Source organism: Microtus oregoni, unplaced genomic scaffold (genome assembly GCF_018167655.1).
Source record: "Microtus oregoni isolate MIOR12 unplaced genomic scaffold, Mior012 000009F_ref0000495, whole genome shotgun sequence".
Lineage (NCBI taxonomy): Eukaryota > Metazoa > Chordata > Mammalia > Rodentia > Cricetidae > Microtus > Microtus oregoni.
In genome coordinates, this window is record NW_024543068.1 from 53,055,837 (window position 1) to 53,078,029 (window position 22,193).

At 44.3% G+C, this 22,193-nt stretch overlaps 1 protein-coding gene and 1 pseudogene across 1 annotated transcript in view; both read right to left on the reverse strand.

Annotated features, from left to right (window-relative positions):
* Positions 1-22,193, reverse strand: part of Ankmy2 (ankyrin repeat and MYND domain containing 2) — a 45,591-nt gene that overhangs the window by 9,304 nt on the left and 14,094 nt on the right. Inside the window, exons 4-7 of the mRNA XM_041658640.1 lie at positions 17,962-18,060; positions 6,495-6,655; positions 1,459-1,673; positions 594-729 (exon numbers count right to left, since the gene is read on the reverse strand). Coding sequence (XP_041514574.1) covers positions 594-729; positions 1,459-1,673; positions 6,495-6,655; positions 17,962-18,060 — 611 coding nt within the window. The remainder of the gene's footprint in view (positions 1-593; positions 730-1,458; positions 1,674-6,494; positions 6,656-17,961; positions 18,061-22,193) is intronic.
* LOC121452458 lies at positions 19,938-20,759 on the reverse strand (annotated as a pseudogene).

Below are 22,193 nucleotides of genomic sequence, written 5' to 3' on the forward strand. Positions count from 1 at the left end.
TTCTAGACAGGGAAAGCATAAAGCATCTTGTGAGACAGCACTTAAATATGACAGAAAGACGAAGCCATGTAAGACAATGGCAGTAAAATTTACCTCTAGAAAGATATACAGCGTGTTCTGGTTGTTTGTTTGTTTTTTTGTTTTTTTTTTAAAGTATAGAACATTCCTAATTCGAGGCACTAAAGTCACACAACGGAATCTGGCCCTTTGCGACTGCTGTCCGCAAGCACAGCCAGCCTTGTCTTGGCTCTCCCAGCTGTGGATAGCCTGAACTGTGGTGCCCTAGAGGACCAGTCTGTGCACTCAGGAAGTTTGCACTAGTAATTCTTGCAGCCAGCAAGGCGCGTGTGTGAGCCTCTAGCCCTGGGCAGGTGGCTATCCACCCGGCACAGCATTCACAGAGCTATACGATTTCTTTCTCTTAGAACTACCTACTTTCTGATGTGGAAAAACACTGCCAACTTATTTCCAGTTTGGCTCCTAAATGTTTCCAGAAACAAGAAAAGCAAATAGTAAGGAGAACTTGTTGTTGGGTCAGAGCAGGCGGTGGCTGGGTCTTACTGGACGGTTAACACAGGGAAGAGGAGTCTTACAATTTCCACCGGAGCAATGCTTCGAACCAGCTGCTGGAGGAGCGTGGCTTCACAATATGGGAACTTCCTGATGCTCTCTCTGATCAGCTTTTCCTGATACACCGGGAAGCCATCAGACGCTCTGCCTTTCAACAAGCTGAAGGACAGGGTTTAAACAGCTCAAGGTGAATCATTACAGCAATTCCCTCCTAGGAAGACCCAAAAGCTTTTAGCGGTTTCCTGTTAATTGTTGGGCTCTTCTCAAATCTCATGCAGAGGGACTCAAGTTATCCAAACTCAACAGTAGGCCTGAACAAGTTTCCAAGTTCTAACAAGCAAAAGTGACACCTGCCTCAAGGGGCTGAGCACTGTCTTCAGGCTAGCCAGCTACTATGACCTAGTCAGCTGTCCCCAGGAGGAACAAGAACTCTCAATGAGCCTCGTGACTCAGTTCCTTCTTCTCAGTAGAGCTGCACTCTAGTGAGATCCCTGTGGCCAGAGGGCAAAGGTCACACTCAGCCCTACCAGGTGTGTTATCACACACAGGAAGAGTATGGCAGCCTACGCCACAATACACTTAATCTCATCACATGGGCCATTTTCTAGCTGTGTGGTCTTATCCAGGTCACTGATCCACTGTGAAAGATTCCTCAAGAGTCAATTAGTAAAAACAACAAAATCACCAAACTCTATCTGGGTCTAATAGTGTCCCTTGTTTCTGGGAGACAACACGTGACTCCAACAGTGTCTGCTGCCACTAAAATATAATCTTTACCCATGGCACCAGGCTTCCTATAAGGAGTGTGTTGAGCGTATTCCCCATGGCACCAGGCTTCCTATAAGGAGTGTGTTGAGCGTATTCCCCATGGCATGGTAGAAGCCGTACCTTTTGATCAGGGTATCCAGCTTATTCTCCCCTTCCTTGAAGAAGCCAATGCATTTCTGGAAGATGCAGCTGATGTAATGCATCTTCATAGCCAGCACTTCGTTCATGTCTCTCTGCTTCATGCATTTCTCGCAGATCAGATCCAGCACCTTGTAGCATTTCCCGAGAGCGGCTGCTTCTGCCAGCAGAGGGTTCTCATTCACCAGCATCACAATCTAGAAGAAACGCCCAGGGTCTTCTTAGACTCACACACAAGAATGCACAAGTCAGATGAGAAGGCAAATCGCTACTCTTCTGCATTATAAAGCAGATCCAGTATGAGGAGATTTCCTGACATTAAAATTAAAATGTGGTCTGTCCTCTACCCATACTGAGGTGCTGGGAAGCCTCCCAGGGCACAGTGCAGTGTCTGAAAAAAGCTCTATAAATGGTAACAGTGTTGTGCACAACCTTTCATTACACACAGAACAGTGTCACGGAGCAAACAATGACTTCAGGTGCCATCACTAAACTCAATATCCCCATAGGAAAATAGCCACTCTCCCCTACCCTTCTCCTTCCCTTTGCCTTTCTTCCTTTCCCCTCCCTTCTTTCCTTTCAGGTTTTGAAAGGTTTCCTTTCCTGCCTCCTAGACTGGCCTTGAACACGCGATGTCAGGATGACTCTGAATTTCTGACCCTCCTGCCTCCGCAGCCCGAGTGCTGGCTTACAGGTGGGCACTGCCATGCCCCATTGATGAGGTGCTGGGAATTGAACTCGGCTCCCTGAATGCTAAGCAAGTGTTCTGTTACTGAGTTAGCTCCCTAGTCCTCAAACTCCTACTAATTACAAGAAAATCAGGCCTCTACAGAAGGAAGTCTAGAAACATTACGCATTTTTACTTTCCACTTAACTAGATCTCTTTGCAGAAGTTTTCCTTAAGATTAGTCCAGTCATTGTATTGTAGATATAATACTGCAATTATGTTAAAATGGAACCCGGAAAGAGCTTTGAAAGGGAGAGTAGCAGGAAGTTATTCAGCCTTACACACTGTGAGTCCTACATTTCCTATTTATGGACTAACTAATCTCAAATTTAATGCAATCAGAAGTGTTTTTATGACCCTTGTCACAGGGTCTATGACTTGCAGTTAGCCTGCAGAAGACCACCTACAGGCCCCTGAGGGCCCAATCAGGATGAAAACATGCATGATTGGCCAGTGTATCCAGTAGTCAGGACTTGTTAACCTGTGTGTTTCAGCTCGACACATGTGCCAAGTAAGTTTGAGGATGACATTCTCTTCAGACATGAAGAAAAAGCATCTGTGAATTGACACAATGCCCATTACCTACTTTCCTGAAAATCTAACATAGATATAAGGGCAATAAGAAATTATCTTTAGGGGCTGGAGAGATGGCTCAGCAGTTAAGAGCATTGCCTGCTCTTCCAAAGGTCCTGAGTTCAATTCCCAGCAACCACATGGTGGCTCACAACCATCTGAAATGAGATCTGATGCCCTCTTCTGGCCTGCAGGCAGACACACAAACAGAATATTGTATACATAATAAATAAATATTAAAAAAAAGAAAAGAAATTATCTTTGACATTACTCATATTTTCTTAAGATCCAGCACATTAAAATAAGTTATCAGACTTCATGAAGTAAGCAAAATTGAATCCTTATTAGTAAATTTGCTGATTATTCTCCCTAACAAAACAAATATGAAAAATTCATCTGCGGGGACTGGAGAGATGAGCATATCACTGGTTATGAACACTGGCTCCTCTTCCAGAAGATTCATGATGCAGCCCAGTACCACACAGCGGCTCAAAGGCAGACACAGCTCCAGTTTCTGTGGCTCAGATGCTGTCCTCCAGTGTCCACAGGTACCAGGTACATCGGTGGTGTGCTTACACACATGGTAAGAGCACTGGCTGCTCTTGCAGAGGACCCAGGACCCACATGGTGGCTCACAACCATCTGTAACTCCAGTTCCAGAGATCTGGTGCCCTCCTCTTACTTCCTAGGGCTCTGCACACATGCAGTGCATATACATACCTTCAGGCACAAATATATACATACAACATACATAAATATTTTAAAAATTAATTTGTAGAAAAAATAATCTGTGATGTAACAGAACTCATTAATTAACCATTTGTACTGCTGATAATTATGATCATTTAAAATTGTTCAGTATTTTATATAAGGTGTACTTATATAAAATAATTAGGAGTACTGACTCAAATTTACCAGCAAAATTCTTTTTAAAAAGCTAAAGCAGTCTGTTTTACTCTTTTACGGGAACTAAAATTTAGGGAATAAACAGCAAATTCATCATGTTTTGCCCTCCCACTGACAGTTTCTGAGCATTTCCTGCCTACTAAATATTGTGTTGTGAGTTCCTTATATGTCTTATTTTATGTGTTTCAAATAAAACAGTGTTATCTGCTGGTTTTCATGAGTAGCTGAAGGAATAAAGTGGTTGAATCACCTATATACTGCAGAGACCCCAGAGGAATTCTCTCAGAACTGTGTAATCCAAGAGTACATGGTCTCATGGAAAGTTCAAAAAACATTATGGAAAACAAAACAGAAAATATTATTTTGGTTTCTATATTCTTCTTAGTAATAGCAATAAATTTCAAGGGATACCAAACCCAAAAAAAAATCTAAAGTAGTCTATATTAGTGATTTTTTTAAAAAAATTGAGACACTTGGCTTTATTTATTTCACAAAGCAGAACTAAGACTTAGGAGACTATGACCAACGGCTACAGGATTAGTGAAACATGCCCACCCACAAAGAAATATTCACACTAGTGTCCTTCCTCTCCCCCGCAGTGCGGAAGGAGATAAAGAACATCTCCACCAGACACTGTCAACAGAAGTAGTGTATCCCTTTCAGCGGAAATCAAGATGCGCCCTGCATCTCCAAGAATGGCTAGCAAAGAATACGCCCCTGTGGTAGCATCTCCCATTCTTCTCACTCTGTCCCCCACCCCCCACTTCATGAATTTGTCAACAATCTTTGAAAAGCCCATCCACAATGAAGGGCTGGACCACCATCACCTGCCTGCTCTTCCCTCCCAGGCCCTTCTCAACACTCTTGCGATTTTTCCAGAGATCTTGTTTTTCTCCTAGATAGCCATTATTGTCTGGGCATCAGCACACAACTCCCCAAGTCATTTTGAAAACAAATACATTGCTGTGGCAGCCGTGTAACCTAGATTCAAACACAGCTGTTCTATGCACAAAAGCAATGGAAAGGTGAAGCTGGGGGAGGGGGAGTCTGTGCTTTTTTTTTAAGCTTTGTTTTCAGAGGGCGTAGATGAAAGACAGAGGTTCAGGTGAATGACTTATGCTCCTATGGAGAGCAGGCTGGGTCTCGAGAAAGGACCACAGTGCCAAGCCTCTATAAGGACTCAATCATGTCAACCATCTCAGATGCTTTTATGTTGCCTGCATATGTAGGCAATCCTCTAATTTACTCATCGGGTATGTATCTGCAAAGATAACTGGAAATAGGACAATTTTAGAACATTCAGCAGACATAGTGGGTGCTGTGCAAACGTCAGACAGGATTCCAGAACCTCCCTGCGATCTGAAGGCTAAGAAACAGGTATGAAAGTCAAAGAGAGAGAAAAGAAATGAGTAGGAAAACTGGAGAGAAAGCAGGGGACTCCACTCCAAAGTGGAACAGGGTGTGCTGACTGGAGCCTCAGATAACCACGTACATTCTCTGCATCTAACCGAGTCCCCCTATCCCAATTGGCGGCTGCCTATAAGCCCATGGAAAAGGAGCTTCTGAAACTCCTGGGAGTTCTCAAGGACTTCTGAAATGCCCAGGAGGGAGCAGAGGACTTTACAGGTAAGCTCTAAGACTCTTCTTCAGATTTCTTACTTAGCTTCTGTTGTAAGAAAGAAAGAAAGAAAGGAAGAAAGAAGCCAGTTGGCGCACACCTTTAACCTCCTCAGCACTCAATGGCCAGAGGCAGGCAGATGTCTGTGAGTTTGAGGCCAGCCTAATTTCAGAACAGCCAAGGCTGCACAGAGAAACCCTGTTTGGAACAACAAACACAAAAAGGACTGAAGACGTAGAGGGTGGCAGGAAAAATAATGAGAACAGCCCTTGAAACTTATACCGAACAACTTGAACTCTGATGCCAAAGCGACAATCGGTTTAACTCCACTGACAGCATCATCAAAAGCAGCACAGAGCACCTGCACTGAAAACTTGCTCATGTTTAATGGAAGGGTTGAGCCTCTGAGCAGTCCCCTGAGGGTAAATATTGCTATACAAGTCAACGGGGTGTCACCTACATTCATGCTACCAGGCCTCATGCCGGGCCTGCCATACTCAGCACGGACTAAGGCACAGAACACTTTCTTCCTGAGAACTTCTCTCGTTCAAGGGAGCCACCTCATTTCCTCAGAAGGTTGTTCTTTCACTCTGGGGACAGGTCCAGGTCAATGACATACTAAAGAACTCCCACTCTCTCAGGGCTGGAGTCAGGCTGTCTGCAGCGATGCCTGGGGATAAGGTCAAGTTAAACAAGGCTAACGCTTCTCTTCTTGGCCTCTTGCCCTGCTTCTCTTGCTTTCCCTCACCAGCTCCTGGCGTTCACTGAGCATACTCCCGCAATGACTCAAGCAGACAAGGGAGCTCGCTGTAAGCGCCTCATCTACAGGATTCCTCTAGAGATAATGACCACCCTGTGGCATGAGAACAGTTTAAACATTGTAGCAACACTGATTGAGAGGACTCAATGGCATCAGAACAGTTTAAACAGAGAGGACTCAATGGCATCAGAACAGTTTAAACATTGTAGCAACACTGATTGAGAGGACTCAATGGCATCAGAACAGTTTAAACAGAGAGGACTCAATGGCATCAGAACAGTTTAAACATTGTAGCAACACTGATTGAGGACTCAAAGGCATCAGAACAGTTTAAACATTGTAGCAACACTGATTGAGGCCCCAAAAGCATGAGAACAGTTTGAACATTGTAGCAACACTAATTAGAAAAGCAGCTACACCAGACACCAGGCTACCTTGACTGGATGGAGGTTCGTCGTGGTGATGACTTTGTGCAGTGGTCCTGCCAACTTTGGAGGCAGTTTTGGCTCTTTATCCAGTCCCTGGGGTTTAGTGTAATAATCCAGCCTCTCTCGAGGGAAGAAATTGTTGATTATAGCCACACAATCGTGCTGACCTTTAAATAGAAAAACAAAAACGTTATTTTATCATTAAACATGGGAGACTGGGTTGTTTTTATGACCTGACTTTGCCTTTGGAGTAAATATGTACAATGTTTTTATTCTTTGGGAAGAGAGTAGAGAAGGAGAGGAAAATATTCTAGAGAACGTTTTTAAGCACCTTAGACAGATTACCAAAAATGTAGTCAACTTAAAAACAACCCTAAAATTATTTTATAGAAATTATGATCAAGGCCAGCCTAGTGTGTTTCAGGACAGTCAGGACAGTTCCACAGAGAAACCCTGTCTCGGAAAACAAAAACAACAACAAAAATTTCTTCTTCCACCCTGACACCCATGGTACTCACTTCTCTCAGTGACCTACAGGTAATTTACATACAATTTAAATATATTTTATGCAAAATATCTCAGCTATAATCATTAATATTATCAAGTAAACCCCACCTGCCTAAGGAGAGAAGCTTAGCCTCTTTGTGAAATGAAGTGTTTTGCTCCCTTAAGCTTGGAGTCAACCCTCACAGGTTGCTAAGCCACAACCTTGAGCTCTTTCTTGGGTTACACAGAACAGTGCTGTTCTGCTACAGGGGCATCTCTGCAGGAAAGCCGCTGGCCTGACCCTGCTACCCTCCACCCACTGCTCCCTCTCCACTCTCTAGAGCCAGGAAGTGGCCACTCAGGGCAAGCAGGTAGAAGGGGCAGGGCACATTTCTGAGCAGTGGCCCTGGCTCTGGCTGTCTCCTCTCTGCCTGTCCAGGGCTAAGGGATCAGAGGCAGCCAGTCCTGATGAGAGTGGTCCACCATGGTTTGCCTGCCTGGCTCCTGTCCCTGTGTACAAGGTCCTGGGAGTGCCTGTGACCCTGTCTATCACACTGACTGCAGGGAAACTGCACTCCTGGCCATCTGGCCCTCTCCTGCGCTGGTACCCATTCTGCCTGTCACTCAGCATTCCTGAGAAACTGAGGAGTAAAATGATTCCTGCTTGGGCCTAGACCGAGGATGCATAGGAACAGACACTGCAGCCCTTGTGCCTCTGGCCCACAACCCTGGCTTTACCTGGATGCCTAGAAAATGCTAGGTGAAGAACAGTGACCATGTAGTGGCCCTGCGAGACAGCTTCTGGTGTCTGACCCAGGCTGATGCCAAAGAAGCTGCTGCCAGAAACACAGATCTCAAACAAACACCCAAGATTCTGGAAGAACAACCAAAGGCTTTCAAGAGCCTCAGGGAAGCTCAAATTTTAACAATCAGTAACCAAATTCAAAGAGAGAATCCTATTTGTAGTAGCAAATCAGAGAAAAATGACAAAGGGAGGCATGGTAGAGCTTGTGATACCTAGGAAATCTAACAGCGGAAAGAAAAAAGAATTCAGTACAGACAGCACTATCACTGTGTGTGTAAGTTGCTGTTAAATGCCAAACCATCAGTGATATTCTGGTTTGGGAGGGAAATGAGAACCAGAGTCCCTTCTCTTTTTCCTTCTTTTCCCCCTCCTTGATGTTCTCTTTCCACCTATGAGAAATTTCTTTATGCCTGTCTTGAAAAGTCTACCACACACTGAAAATCTATAATTAGCTGAGGTGCTATGCTGAGAAAATGGTATCTACTTCCAGCATTTTCTAGGAGAAAATCCGCATTCCATTGAGCAAATGTCCTAATCAAGTGAGTTCTCAGGGTCAGACCGTCAAAGTCAGTACAGGCATCTGTGAACTGACAGAGGCACGGACAGACAGCTGCACTGTTTCCTTCCAGGTAACTACACAAAACAGAGGTTCTTTGGCCTGACACAATGTTCAAATATCTCAGCAAAAGTATCAAGCCAGATATGCCAAGACATAAATGCTTAGAATAAAACAACTATTGTTTCCAGCAGTCCCTGAAACAGGAGATTCCAATGGAACTTGACTGGTTTAGAATCACCTAAGAGACCCTTTGGGGTGTGTTGGTGAGGGTTTCTAGAGGGGTTTAAGTGAAAACCAGGACCCACTCTTTTGATGTGCCTGGAACCATCAAAGGAACGGGAGTCCCAGAGTAAGACAGGGGGTGGTGTCCCAGAATCCATCGCTTTTCTGACTACAAACACAGGGCAACAGCCATGATTTTCCCACCACGGTGAGCTGCATCATCTCAAATCATGAGCCACAAAACCCCTCCTTCCATCAGTTGTCCTGGTACTTTGTCTTAGGAAGGAGAAGAGTGACTAGTTCTGGACAGTCGGAAAGGGAAGTTGGCCACTGTACATACCATAGATAAGATATCTGCTACCTAACAATGATCCTGTCAGAGAAAAGGTTGAACCTAACTCATTAGCTAGTAAGTTATTAGACTGGCATATGTGTAAAGTTTATCTTTGTAAATTTAATTTTATTCGATTGTTGAAACACCGCATAAAATTATAAAGAGGTTTTAAGTCTTTATTTTGATTTAAGAATTCTGATTAGATGTAATTAAAGAGTATAATCACTAAGAAGATATACTATGGGGGGGGGCGAGGGCAATTATCATGGATTTAGTTGAAACGTTTCTCACGGCTTGTGTGGCTCAACAGTTGATCCCTAGCTAGGGGCCCCGCTTGGGGAGGCTGTGGAACCTTTGGCACAGATGGACCCAGGGCTGGGCCTTAGGGTTCTAGCCTGGTCCTGTTCCAATCTTCCCTCTGTTTCCTGGTTGGCACCATGGGACAGGCAGCTGCTTGCTCTCCTGCTGCCTCTCTGCAGAGCCAGCCCTTTGCCGCGCTTCCCCACAAGGGTGTACTCTAACCCCTGAAATGCAAAGTTCCAGCCCAGCATCTTGCTGTAATGCTGAGATGTAGGTCTTCTCAATAGCAGAGACCCACGGACAAGACAGGTCTAAGTAAATATTTTTTTTACACTGTAAGGATGAACTGAAGCTCAAACTTTTCTCGAATCAAAGAAGAAAAACTTAGGAAAAAAACTGAATTCTCATTTTTAAAATTAGTGTTGTGGAAGGCTGCTTGTTCATTTTCCAGTCGCCCAGATTCTGGAAATAACTACACAGAAACTGTATTGTATTAATTAAATCACTGCTTGGCCTATTAGCTCTAACTTCTTATTGACTAGCTTTTTTTTTTTTTGGTTTTTCAAGACAGGGTTTCTCTGTATCTTTGGAGGCTGTTCTGGAACTAGCTCTTGTAGACCAGGCTGGACTCAAACTCATAAAGATCCACCTGCCTTTGCCTCCTGAGTGCTGGGATTAAAGGCATGCACCACCACTGCCTGGCTTTGACTAGCTTTTACATCTTAATTTAACCCATTTCTATTAATCTGTGTATTACCACATGGCAGTGGCTTACCAGCAAAGTTTCAGCATGCCTGTCTCTGGCGACTCCATGGCTTCTCTCTGGCTCTGCCTCCTTTCTCCTAACATTCAGTTTAGTCTCCCCCCCCCCCCAACCCACCTCCATTCTGTTCTGTGCAGGTCCAAGACAGTTCTTTATTAACCAATGATATTCACAGCATACAGAGGGGAATCCCCACATCAAACTAGAATTTAGTAAACTGTAGTATAACTTTGAAATGAACAGAGAGAAAAGAACTGCAAAATAAGCATCAAGGGACAAGCAAAAAAGAGAAAAAGTACATTCCAGAAAGACCATTTGGTTGTGGTGGGTTTCAAAAGACAGACAATCTACATAACTCATCAGGAAAGTGCTGCAGCAGAGGCCTAAGTGAGAACGGAGATCCTAGAAGCCAACAGAGAGCGAGCAGAGGAGGCACTCGGCCAGCTAACGTGAAAAGGGGAGAGTGACTGAGAAACCATCACAGCCAGAAGATTGTTAAAGATGTGACATCCTGCCAAGGGTGTTCTGGAGCAATGGGCACAGAAAATACTAGACTGTGCCAGTAAGGTGCACAGCAAGGAGCCACAGGCACAGAGATTAAGACAGTAGTGCAGGAGGCAGGGAGCGGAGGCCTAGAGGTGGGGGCCACGCCAAACACAGAGGAGAGGAATGATGTGGGATGGCTGACGGGCGACAGTAAGTACCGTGAGCATAGAGGGCAGAGTGTGACGCAGAAAGGTGTAGCTTCCACCATGACAGTTACATTAAAGAAACACACACACACACACACACACACACACACACATCACCAAAGAAAATTTGGAACTAGATATGAGAAATTATCTTTATGTTTATAAGTTCCACTATTTAGATAAAAATCTAGTAGTAGCTGCCTGGGATGTGGAGGCCAGAGAATTGAAAGTTCAAGTTCATTCTTAGCTACATATTAATTTTAAAGTTGGTCTACACTATATGGGATCCTGCCTCAAACAACAACAAACAAACAAACAAAACCCCACAGTAGAGCTGAAAAAGAAAAAAGACTGGAAAAGAGGAAAAAAAAAAACCACAGACGAGGAATCATTGGGTAAAAGTGCTTGTCATACAAGGAGCTGAAACTGAGTTCCCAAGAACCACACACAAACCTGACTTGTCATGAAAGCCATTGTGATCCCAGGAAATTATTATTAATAATAATAATAATTAAAATTTAGTATTCCTCTGCTTCATCCATGACATAATGAGCTGGACGCAGCAGAATATAGCGGTGGAAGTGAGAATCCTTATAATAAATATGACATTAACTGGAAAGTACTTATTGAGAAGCCTTTGGAAAACTGGCTGATACGATAGTCAGTGTGGTGGGCTGGACATGGTGTGCTGAAACAGGAAGGTGACATTAGAAGACAGTCAATTAAAAAACAATGAATTCTGCAAGTACAAAAAGAACTGTTTTAGCTGGGTGTGTGATGTGCCCCTTTAATCCCAACACTTGAGAGGCAGAAACAACTGGGTCTCTGAGTTTGGTCCAGCTCCCAAAAGGAGACTTGCAGCTGTCCATAACTCCAGCACCAGATCAGCGTGCGCATGATGCATGCACATATATGCAGGCAAAACACACAAGTTAATATACACATTAAAAGAAAAAAGCAAAACTCTCAAGAACATTTGGGAAAACACTGTACGGTTAAGACATCTTTTAACCAGACGCAAGTCTTGGAAGCAATAAAGAAAAGCCTGCTTCAAAACAATTTTTCTATATCAAAGCTCTTTAAAACCACAAAAAGGTTTTAAAAAAAAATCAGAAAGGACAAAAGTGAGACTGGCATGAATCACATTTGGTAGAGAAAGAGTTGACAGCCTGTAATACACATAAAGCTTTTCCCAGTAAAAGGAAAAAGACAACTCCCCCCCCCCATCATCCCATCATAAAAGGGAGGGGGTGCAAGTGCTTGGGAAGTAGAGCACTCAGTGCTGTCTCAACTACACAGCAAGTTCAAGGACAGCTTAGGCTAGGTAAGAATGGAAGAGAAGAGGAAAGAGAAGGAGAGAGAAGAGGGGAGAGGGGGACAGTAGAGGGCAGGGGAGGAGAGGATTGCAGAGGAGAGGAGAGCAGGGGAGAGGAGAGGAGAAGAGAACAGAGCAGAGCAGAGGAGGGGAGGGGAGGGGAGAGGAGAACAAAGCACAGGAGAGGAGAGAGGAGCAGAGAGGAGAGCAGTGGAGAGGAGAGAAGAGGGGAGGGGAGAGGAGAGAGGAGCAGAGCAGAGGAGAAGAGAGGCGGGCAGGAGAGGAGCCTAGTCCACAGAGGAAAACAGAAATGTACAGCAAAGAAGTCTAACTTCGCTGGTCTTGAGGGAGGCAGTCACGACATAACACCCTTTCACCTGTCCCGTCAGCACAAGCAGATGACAATTTCCAGCAGGTGATATTCAGATGAATTGCTGAATCCTTTTGGAAAACAATCCAAACTTAAACATAAAAATTAAAACTGCATATCTTTTTCTCAGCAAGCTTACTTCTGGTAACAGCTTCTAGACATTAAGTTACTAACATAAGACTAACAGCAAGGCTGACGATTCCAGCTAGGTGAATAAAAGCTATCAAACCAGCCGACAGGGAAAGCTACACGGACACTGGGACTTTGTGGAATTACATAGCTTGTGAAGTGACTCACTAGTATCCCAACATGAAAGAGATGGCTACGGAGTGCTAGTAACTCAGAAAACAAGTCACAAACAATATTTCCTGCGTAGGCTGATCACAGAAGTCACACCAACATATATGGAACTTGGAACATGTGGAACAAGTCACAGAAAGAAGAAAATTACTTTTGAGAAGATTAATTTTCTCCTACCTGCTAGTGTCTTTGGTACAGAAACATACTTTGCACACTACCAAAAAGGAAACATGAACCCCAGCCTAGACATAAACCCTCCAATCTACAATGGTATTCTGCCTGCAAGAAAAGCGAGGGCAATGGGGTTACAAACTTGTGGGGGTAACCGACCAGTATCTGCCTTGACTTAATCCAGCAGGTGGAGCCCACACCCAGCAATGCTTGGGTAACTAAGAACCTGAGACTAGACAGCTCAGGGACCAGGGTAAAACTAAACACTACTGTTTAAAATAACATAGCAGTAAAATGACTCCTAGATCAGTTCCTTGCTCAGACATCATCAGAGAAACTTCCCCCTGCAACAGATAGGAACAAATACAGAGACCCACAGAGACAAAATGCAGTGAGAGACCCTGGAACACACAGCCCACAAAGTTAAGTCTCCATCCAATCCTCCCTCTAAGGGCTCAGAAAACCCTGCAGAAGAGGAGGTGGGAAGATTCTAAGAGCCAGGGGGAATGGAGAACACCAAGGAAACAAAGCCTTCTAAATCACATGTTGGATGAGCATATCAACTCAAAAAGACCAAGAGAGCACACAGGGCCCATACATGTAAGTGCCAGATGGAGTCTAGAGCTGAAGGAACTGGACCGGGATCTTTAATCCAGAAGCTGCCTCCAGCTGATAACCACTAGCAAATGAACTAGTTCTCTCCATGGGAGTCTCTCTGGGAAAACAAACCGCTCTTAACCGACTGCATCGTGCCCAGCTGTAGATGGCCAACACAAGTGAACTCAGTGGCATCCTTGCAGACTCCAACTCATATTGTCACATCAGTCCTTTCTTTTTAACATTTACAATATTTTTTCTCTGTTTTCACCCCACAGGTCCTTTGCATCTATGCTATGGCTTCCAGTTCAGTGTCTCTATGGGATTCCTGAGTGGGCGGATGAGTGGGTCTGTGTCTATAACTGTTTCGTCAGCCTTTTCCCTTCATTAGCTTCACGATGTTCCTCTAGGCTAGTTTTTGTTTTTCTCGTTATATTATATTTATTATTATCCCCTAGAAGCCTGTTTATTTCCTAATGAGAGACAGAAAGGGGGTTATCCTGGCTGGTTTTGAGTGTCAACAATACAAGCTAGAGTCATCAGAGAGGAAGGAGCCTCAGCTGAGGAAATGCCGCCATGAGATCCAGTTGTAAGTCATTTTCTCAATTAGTGATCAATGTGGGAGGGACCAGGCCATGGTGGGTGTTGCCATCCCTGGACTGGTTGTCCTGAGTTCCATAAGAAGGCAGACTGAGCAAGCCAAGGGAAGCAAGCCAATAAGCAGCTCCCCTCCATGGCTTCTGTATCAGCTCTTGCCCATGGGATCCTGCCCCATTTGAGTTCCTGCCCTGACTTTCTTCAGTGAAGAACAGCAATGGGAAAGGGGAAGTCAAATAAACCCTTTTCCTCCCCAACTTGTCTTTTAATCATGGGTTTTGTCGCAGCAGTAGAAACTCTAACTAGAGCTAGGCGGTGGTGGCACACACCTGTAATCTCAGCACTCAGGAGGCAGAGGCAGGCGGATCTCTGTGAGTTCAAGGCCAGCCTAGTCTAGAAGAGCTAGTTCCAGACAGGCTCCAAAGCTACAGAGAAACCCTGTCATTGAAAAAAAAGAAACCCTATCTAAGACTGGGGTGGATCCAGATGGGAGCGGACATGGGGAAGAACTAAGAGGAGTAAAAAGAGGAGAAAGGATAGTCAGGATATATGAAAAAAAAAAAAAGACCCATTTTCAATAAAAAAGAAAAAAGTTTAAGACCAATTATATGGAAAATAAAACTTCAACTGAGATGTGGTGTTCCTTCCATCTGTGACACTAATCTAAACAGCTTTCAATGCATGGAAAACATTACTGTTGTTTTAGAATGGTAAAAAATGATAAACTGGAGATAACCACATTAAGCTAATTAAGCCAAAATCATAAAAGTGAATACTGTACATTTTCTGTCATTTGTGGTTAGATTTTATGTAGGCACAAAATCGATTGAAGCGATTGCATTGCTGTGTCTTAGTTATGTTTTCTCTCGCCTTAACGAAACACTGTCACCAAGAACAACTTGGGGAATAAAGGGTTTATTTCACTCACAGGCCCACAAAACAGTTTCAGTAGGGAGCAAGGCAAGCAGGGCGGGAACCTGGAGGCAGGAGCTGATGCAGAGGCCATGAAGGGGAGCTGCTTACAGGCTTGCTCCACTGTGGAGGCCCAAAGAGGCCAAAGGTCAGAGAGTTTGGAACTTGTTTTTAGTTCATTCTAGGTTATTGTGCTTCTTACACAAGCAAAGGTCCCACCAAGTTGTAACTCAGAGTCCTGCTCCCTCAAGACTGTTTGTCAACGCGTGTTGCCAGACCTTGTGTTCCTGAAATAGGGAAGTAGTTGGTTCCTACCTAAAACAAAAGTCTAAGGATCCAACCAAGCTCCAGTTCCCTTTATGGAAATAACTTGGGATTCCACCCAGGGAATGGTTTGCCTACTGAGTGTTTGGTTTAGGGCGTGAGCCTAGGCCATGAGCAATGAATGTAGCCATGACTTTCAGTTTATATATTAATGCAGTCTTTTGTTTTAATTCTACGTTTTGGGGTCAGGGTATATTAGCCAGTTGGAAATTAAACATGGGCGAATATTCAGTACTCACTGAAAAATTCTCTCCCAATACTATCCTATGTTTCTGCAATTTATTATTTTCGTTTGCGTCTTCGTATTCTTTACTCTATTTCTAAATTCCCACACACGCCTCCACTCTGGAAAGGGTGTTTTTTGGAGGATGGCCCCCGGCACTCCACATAGTTTGCTCCTTTGGCTTTTCTAGAAGAAGGCAGGATCACCGGCACAGGGATGGCTCCACCCCCGATGGGCTGAACCGGCTCACAACACTGATTAAGAAAAAACGCCATAAAGGCATGCTCACCGCCAGCTCTTAGAAAAACTTCTCAGCTACGTTCCCTCCCTAAGATGACTCTAGCTCGTGTCACCTCGACATACAACTACTAGGACAGCGTGTGTCTTCCTGCTCCACTGCTGTGAGAGACACAAGGACCAAGGTAGCTCTTATGAAAAGAACACATTTAATTAGGAGCTTGTTTACAGGTTCACAGCAGGCTGTACAGTGACAGGCAGGTAGGCATAGAGTTAGGGAAGTAGCTGAGGGCTTTACATCCTGATCCTCAGGCAACAGGCAGAGAGAGGAGTAACTCTGGGTCTAGTGTGGGTTTTTGAAACCTCGAAGCCCACCTCCAGGGACACACCTCCTCCAGCAAGCCCACACTTCCTAATCCTTCCCCCAAAGCCCACCTCCAGTGACACACCTCCTCCAGCAAGCCCACACTTCCTAATCCTTCCCCCAAAGCCCACCTCCAGTGACACACCTCCTCCAGCAAGCCCATCACTTCCCAATCCTTCCCCCATAGCCCACCTCCAGGGACACACCTCCTCCAGCAAGCTCACACTTCCTAATCCTTCCCCCAAAGCCCACCTCCAGGGACACACCTCCTCCAGCAAGCCCACACTTCCTAATCCTTCCCCCAAAGCCCACCTCCAGGGACACACCTCCTCCAGCAAGCCCACACTTCCTTATCCTTCCCCCAAAGCCCACCTGCAAACCATGCATCCAAATATATGCATGTATGAAGGGGGAGGGGCATTCTCACTCAAACTGCCACAGCACATGTGACCAAAAAACATCAAACCATCTCTTCATTCAAATAGGGTGGTATTGTAGACAATTTGTGTTTTCACATTTTCTAATAATAATCCACTGTGCTGAGACCCTCCCCAGCAGCTTAGATGTGAGTTGAGTTGGGAGGACAACTAGAGCATCTCTGAGACTTAAACTACCTCTCTGAAGCTGACACAGCAAGCCTGTAACTTTCGCAAATGTTCCTGAAGTTAAAGTGAGGGTATGTATCATCACAAAGCCAAAATAAACGACTGCCTAGTTTAATAAATGAAAGCAACTACTAATTTCAAGGAAAAAAAGATGATAAAATTTAATATAATATATAATTAATGTTGCCCATATCTGACTAATTCCTACTGTATCTCAGCTTAAACATAATTTCTCTCAAAAACCTGTTGGAACAGGGTAGAAAATCCTCCTCTTCAAAGTATGTCTAGGGAACTCAAATTCTCTTCTCTTACAGTATAACCTCACAACATGTTCGCCCATTGCTAGCTGCCTGCAAACACTGGGAAAACATGAGCAACTTAACGTCTGCTTGCTCAGCACTGTGACCAAGGCATCTACAAAGATACTCAACAGGGCGTGAATATTAAGTCTTTGTTTAATTATTGGTCATCACAAGGCCACTTATGGTTATCCCGTGAAACCAGCCATTTCTGTCTTTGCTTTTTTAGCAGTGGGCTCTCAACTGCCAGTTCAGAGACCAAAATACCAATGACCAAGTACTCCCCCTCCCCCACACCCCTTCATGATGTCAAATAACAGGACTACCATGCCAAGGATAAGTGGGCACACAAATGTGTGCGGCTGATGGAGATAACGAAACGGTAAAATGACTATCCACACTCCTTTCCCAAACACCACCATCGCTGTCTGGATGGCCGTTCACAGCCGAAACTTCAACTATTTGTTTAGTTCCTAGATGTGGAGATCTTAAGTCAATCATCTCTACTAATCCTTAAAACAGCCTGTACCTGTTCTACAGTGAAGAACCTGAAAGACAAAAATCTTTAACAACTTTGCTGCAAAGTCCTGCTGACTTCACAGGTCATTTCTCAAACATTGGGTCAAACGTTTCCATTAGAGAAAGCCCCTGAGTTCGAAGATCGGAATGCGATGCAATGTCCCTGCTGCTCCGTCTCTCACAGAGCGGGAACCGCATGCAGCCATGCATTTTCTCCAGTCATTGGGGATTTCGCTGTGCTAGGGTGAACTATCAATATTTTGCCAGTTGTGGTAGCACGTGCCTTAAATCCCAGCACTTGGGAGGCAGAGGCAGGCAGATCTCTGAGTTCAAGGCCCGCCTGGTCTACTAGTGAGTTCCAGGACAACTAGAGCTACATATTGAGACCGTGATTCAAAAACCCAAACTCCATAAACAAATAAAATACACACACCAGGAAACTAAGAGTAATTCCCTGTGGAATTATAGCAAACACTCACCCACAAAGGCTGCCATCTGAGCGGCTGTTCTTCCCACTGAATTCACAACATCCGTCTCGGCACCTGCCTCCAGCATGACCCACGTGATGTCTTTATTGCCTAGAGTTCCAGGACAAAAAATATCAACCATAATTGCAAAAGCACTACAAACCTACCTAGTTAAACCAGTTTCCTGAAAACCCAGTTTGGTAATACAAACATGGTATAGAACTGAGTAGCACTTTTAACAATAAAACAGAGTATGTTTGCTGAATGGTTATGCTTAGGATAAAGTCAGAATATACATACAAAATTATCAAAAACAACGAGAAGAGCAAAGAAACAAAAACCCTCCTTTAACAGCTGCTGGCTCGTTCCTCCTCTCACACCGACAGACTGGGGAGGCGTAGATGGTATATAGAGGTATATGTGCTACATGGTATATGAGTTGTATATGATATATATAGTATATGTTGGTGTATATGGTATAAACATTGGGGGATATTTCTACACATTTCTATGGAAATATCTATAGTTCATTTTCATTTTCCCAATCATCATAGATGCTTTGTTAATATTATCTCCATTGAGTGAGCAGCAGTTTTGGTTCACATTTGCATGGATGAACTCTGATTTTCTTAGGAGCATTTCCTGGAAAACTGTGGATGAAGATTATGCATTAAATACATATTGCCAGGTGGCCATCCAACCAGGGCAGACCAAATACAGTCCACAAGATGAAGCTCCTGGGCACTACTGCGTTAACCATTGCCAATGTAGTAAGTGAAAAATGATCATATGTGCTCCGATCTTGACCTCTTTGATTAATACCCAAAGCATTTTCTACACTGATCAGCTGCTCTGCTTCTGTTCTCTGCCCAGCTGTGTCTCACAGTCTTTGTCTTTCTCTAGCTGATTTGTAAGAATTCCTTATAGATAGCAATGAGACCATTAAGATCTCACAATTAATACTTTTCATTTGTATTTTAACTCTATAGAATATCTCATTTACAGCAATGTTAAAATTCTATGTAACTAAATAGCTGCTGAGGTCCCCTTTGCTTATAGAGTTTTTATGTGTGTGTGTGGGGGGGGTCGGGGTGTGTGCGTGTGTGTGTGAGCGCGCTCGTGTAAAGGGATTTGATCCCCTGGATCTGGAGTTATAGGCAGTTGTGGGCCACTTGATGTGGATGCCCATAACCCAAGGCCTCTGTGAGAGTGGTGGGCATCCAATTTTAATAAGGTGGTACCGCATTACTGTTCCATTTCTCAGAAAAATCTCAAGGCATTTGAAATTTGAAGGCCTCAGGCACAAATCAAACACAGTGCACCAATAAAAAAAACTGCAGAGCGTAACTACAGAAGATAGTCAAGGCTTGGTGCCACTGACTGACCTGCACACGGCAGCCCTGGGCCCAGATTGCACAGTTTGTGAAGAGCTATGAATGGCAACCTCACAGACACCAGTGGGCATTCCTTCTTGGGTATTCCGCACACAAGGAAAAGATGGCGGCAAGGCGACACAAGATTTTTAAAGATCTACTGAAACCTCTAAGAGAAAATGTCTTCCTTAGGACATGAAGGGGTCATATGTGAGATACGACAGAACCATGTGTGAGGTCTGAGCTCTGTGGACATGTTTCTGAATTCTCCCCTGGGAGTGAATGAAGGAAGTGGACTATGTCATTGGAGGATGTTTAGGTTTTATGGTGTATATGGCAGTGTCTCTGGAATTGAGGGTAATAAAGATGAAAAAGAACTAAAACATGGTGGACAAAAAAGAAAAAAAAAGGAAGGAAGGAAGGAAGAAAAGAAAAGAGAAAAGAAAAAGGGAGGGAGGAAGGAAACGATCGAGATTATCGGAGCTCCAACTCCATTTTGCTGTGGTTTTTTCCACGCCTTCAACAATCACACCTCAGGAGCTCATCAAACAGGCAAGGAAGATTACCTATTGGGAAGAATCCCTAACACTTTTCCACAGTAGAATTCTGGCTGTTCTATACAGGCCCTTTAGCATAAGGGTATTGGGAAACTAGACACTGCAACTTTGTGTAATAGGGGCAGCGTTTGTTTGGAGCAAATTCAGCTCCAGGAGTCGGTCGGTTGCATGCAGGAGGAGTTCCACCAATTGCTCCAATTCTTTCCATTGTAGTAGCTTGGCCAAAACATTTAGGTGGTTGTGGAGTCAATCCCAGGGTTCCATCTGGCATCATAGTGGCAGGTCCTGGAGGAGCTGAGGTACCAGCCAGCACCGGAGCAGAGGATATGGGCCGCTATTGTTTATGCCCATAGCATCTCCCATAGTCATTGGGCCCATCCATATCTTTTGTTCTCTTTATCAGGGAAGGTTCCCTTGAATCATTTCTTGCTGCCACCGCGTTTCTTCCCGATGCCTGCGCCACTCCTCCTGCCTGAGCGCTACCTGCTTTGTTTCTGAACCTCTCGGAAGCTCTTCTTGAAGCCAAATCAAATCCTACCTCATTTGCATATTCTGGTGCTTAAGGCCTGCTGCTTCATCTCCAGCTTCTTATGAGTCTCCTTGGTGTTAAAGTCGCCTTGATCCTGCTACTTTTTCTCCACCTCAGTTCCTTCCAGTGCATGGCATACTCATACTCCAAGGACCTAAGCAGTGCGAATCTGGGTGACTGCTTTCGGGCTACATTTTTTATGACCAACTTCTCTGAAAGCCGGTCTTCATCATGGTCACAGTCGTCTGGGGAAATGCAGTTAGCAAGGAGCATTGATTGCAGCTGGAGCCTCTGAGCAGCGACTTCCTGAAAACTCACCAATGCCTCTCCCTGAGGGCCTTCCTCGGTCATGCTCGGTGACCTCAGCTCTCCACCTGGCCAAACAGAAAAGGTTTGGTTCCTTGGATGCATACTGAGGAAGACTGCAGACTGTAAGCGTAGGCGGAGCTGCTTTCTGAGAGGCAAATTGTCCAGGTCCACTTTGGCAATTTCCTCAAGGGTTCATGTTTCCAAGCGGGTAAAGCCAAAGCCTTTGTCCATATGAACTGAAATTTTTGCCTGCTTTCCCATGATTCTCAGAAAGTTTCCTCATTTCCTTCTCGGTGATGTCATGGAGAGAATGCCCATAAAGAGACCCCCACATTGCCTGAAGGTCTCCTGTTTTCCTAAAACTCCCCAGGACAGTAGTCAAACCTTCATTCTGGCCGTCAGGGAGAGGGGGTGTTGGGGAATATTATTTTAAAGTGTGTTGCATTTTTTCCTACTGCTTTTGTTTACAATTTAAAGATGTGTCTGGTTAAATAAAATTAACCTGAGGGCAGAAGGCTGAGTCAGCAAGCAGCTGACAGGAAGTAGTAAGCAGGAAGGGGGAGGGGGGGAAGCAAGGATTTTTAAGTGGGGAGTGGAGAGGGCACTGAGAGTTTTTTTGGAAGATGCCAGCAAAGAGGGAAGGTTGGCTACTAGCTATTCAGCCTCTTATAGCAAGCAGAATTCAAGTTCAAAATAAAAATTCCAAAAAGAGCAAAAGAGTAAAAAAAAACATACTACAGGACTGGAGAGATGGCTCAGTGGTTAAGAACATTGCCTGCTCTTCCAAAGGTCCTGAGTTCAATTCCCAGCAACCACATGGTGGCTCACAACCATCTGTAATGAGGTCTGGTGCCCTCTTCTGGCCGTCAGGCATACACACAGAAAAAAAAATTGCATACATAATAAAGAAAGAAAGAAAGAAAGAAAGAAAGAAAGAAAGAAAAAACATACTACTACTACTACATTTTGGCACCCAACATGGGACTCATATTTCCATAGGGCCTGAGAAAACTCGAGAAAAAAAGAGGGGGATACGGTTCCTTTAAGAGTTTGGTCAGACAGTGTCTGCCAGTTAGTGAGCCCTTGAACACCCAGAACATTAAGTAGGAACAAAAAATGAAGTAAAAATGCCTGCCATAGTGCACACATCAGCATTCTAGGCTCTAGGAAGATGGAATGCAGATCCTGGTCAGATGAACCTCCAACAGGGATGAGAACTTTCTTTTTATAGACGTGGCTCTCACCAACCGAGAAGAGGGCAGAGCCAGCTGAGAACCATGTGGAGTATCCAGGTGTAGCTTATCAGTCTAAAATTTGTTTGTGGTAAAAAGAAAAAAAAAAAAGACTAGAGACATACACACACAATAAAGAAGTCCAGACAGAAAAAAGACTCTAGTTTCCAGTGTGTTTTACAATGTGCATAGACTAAACAAAGAAAGAGAATGGGTATAGACAGTCTTAGAAAGAAACAGATTT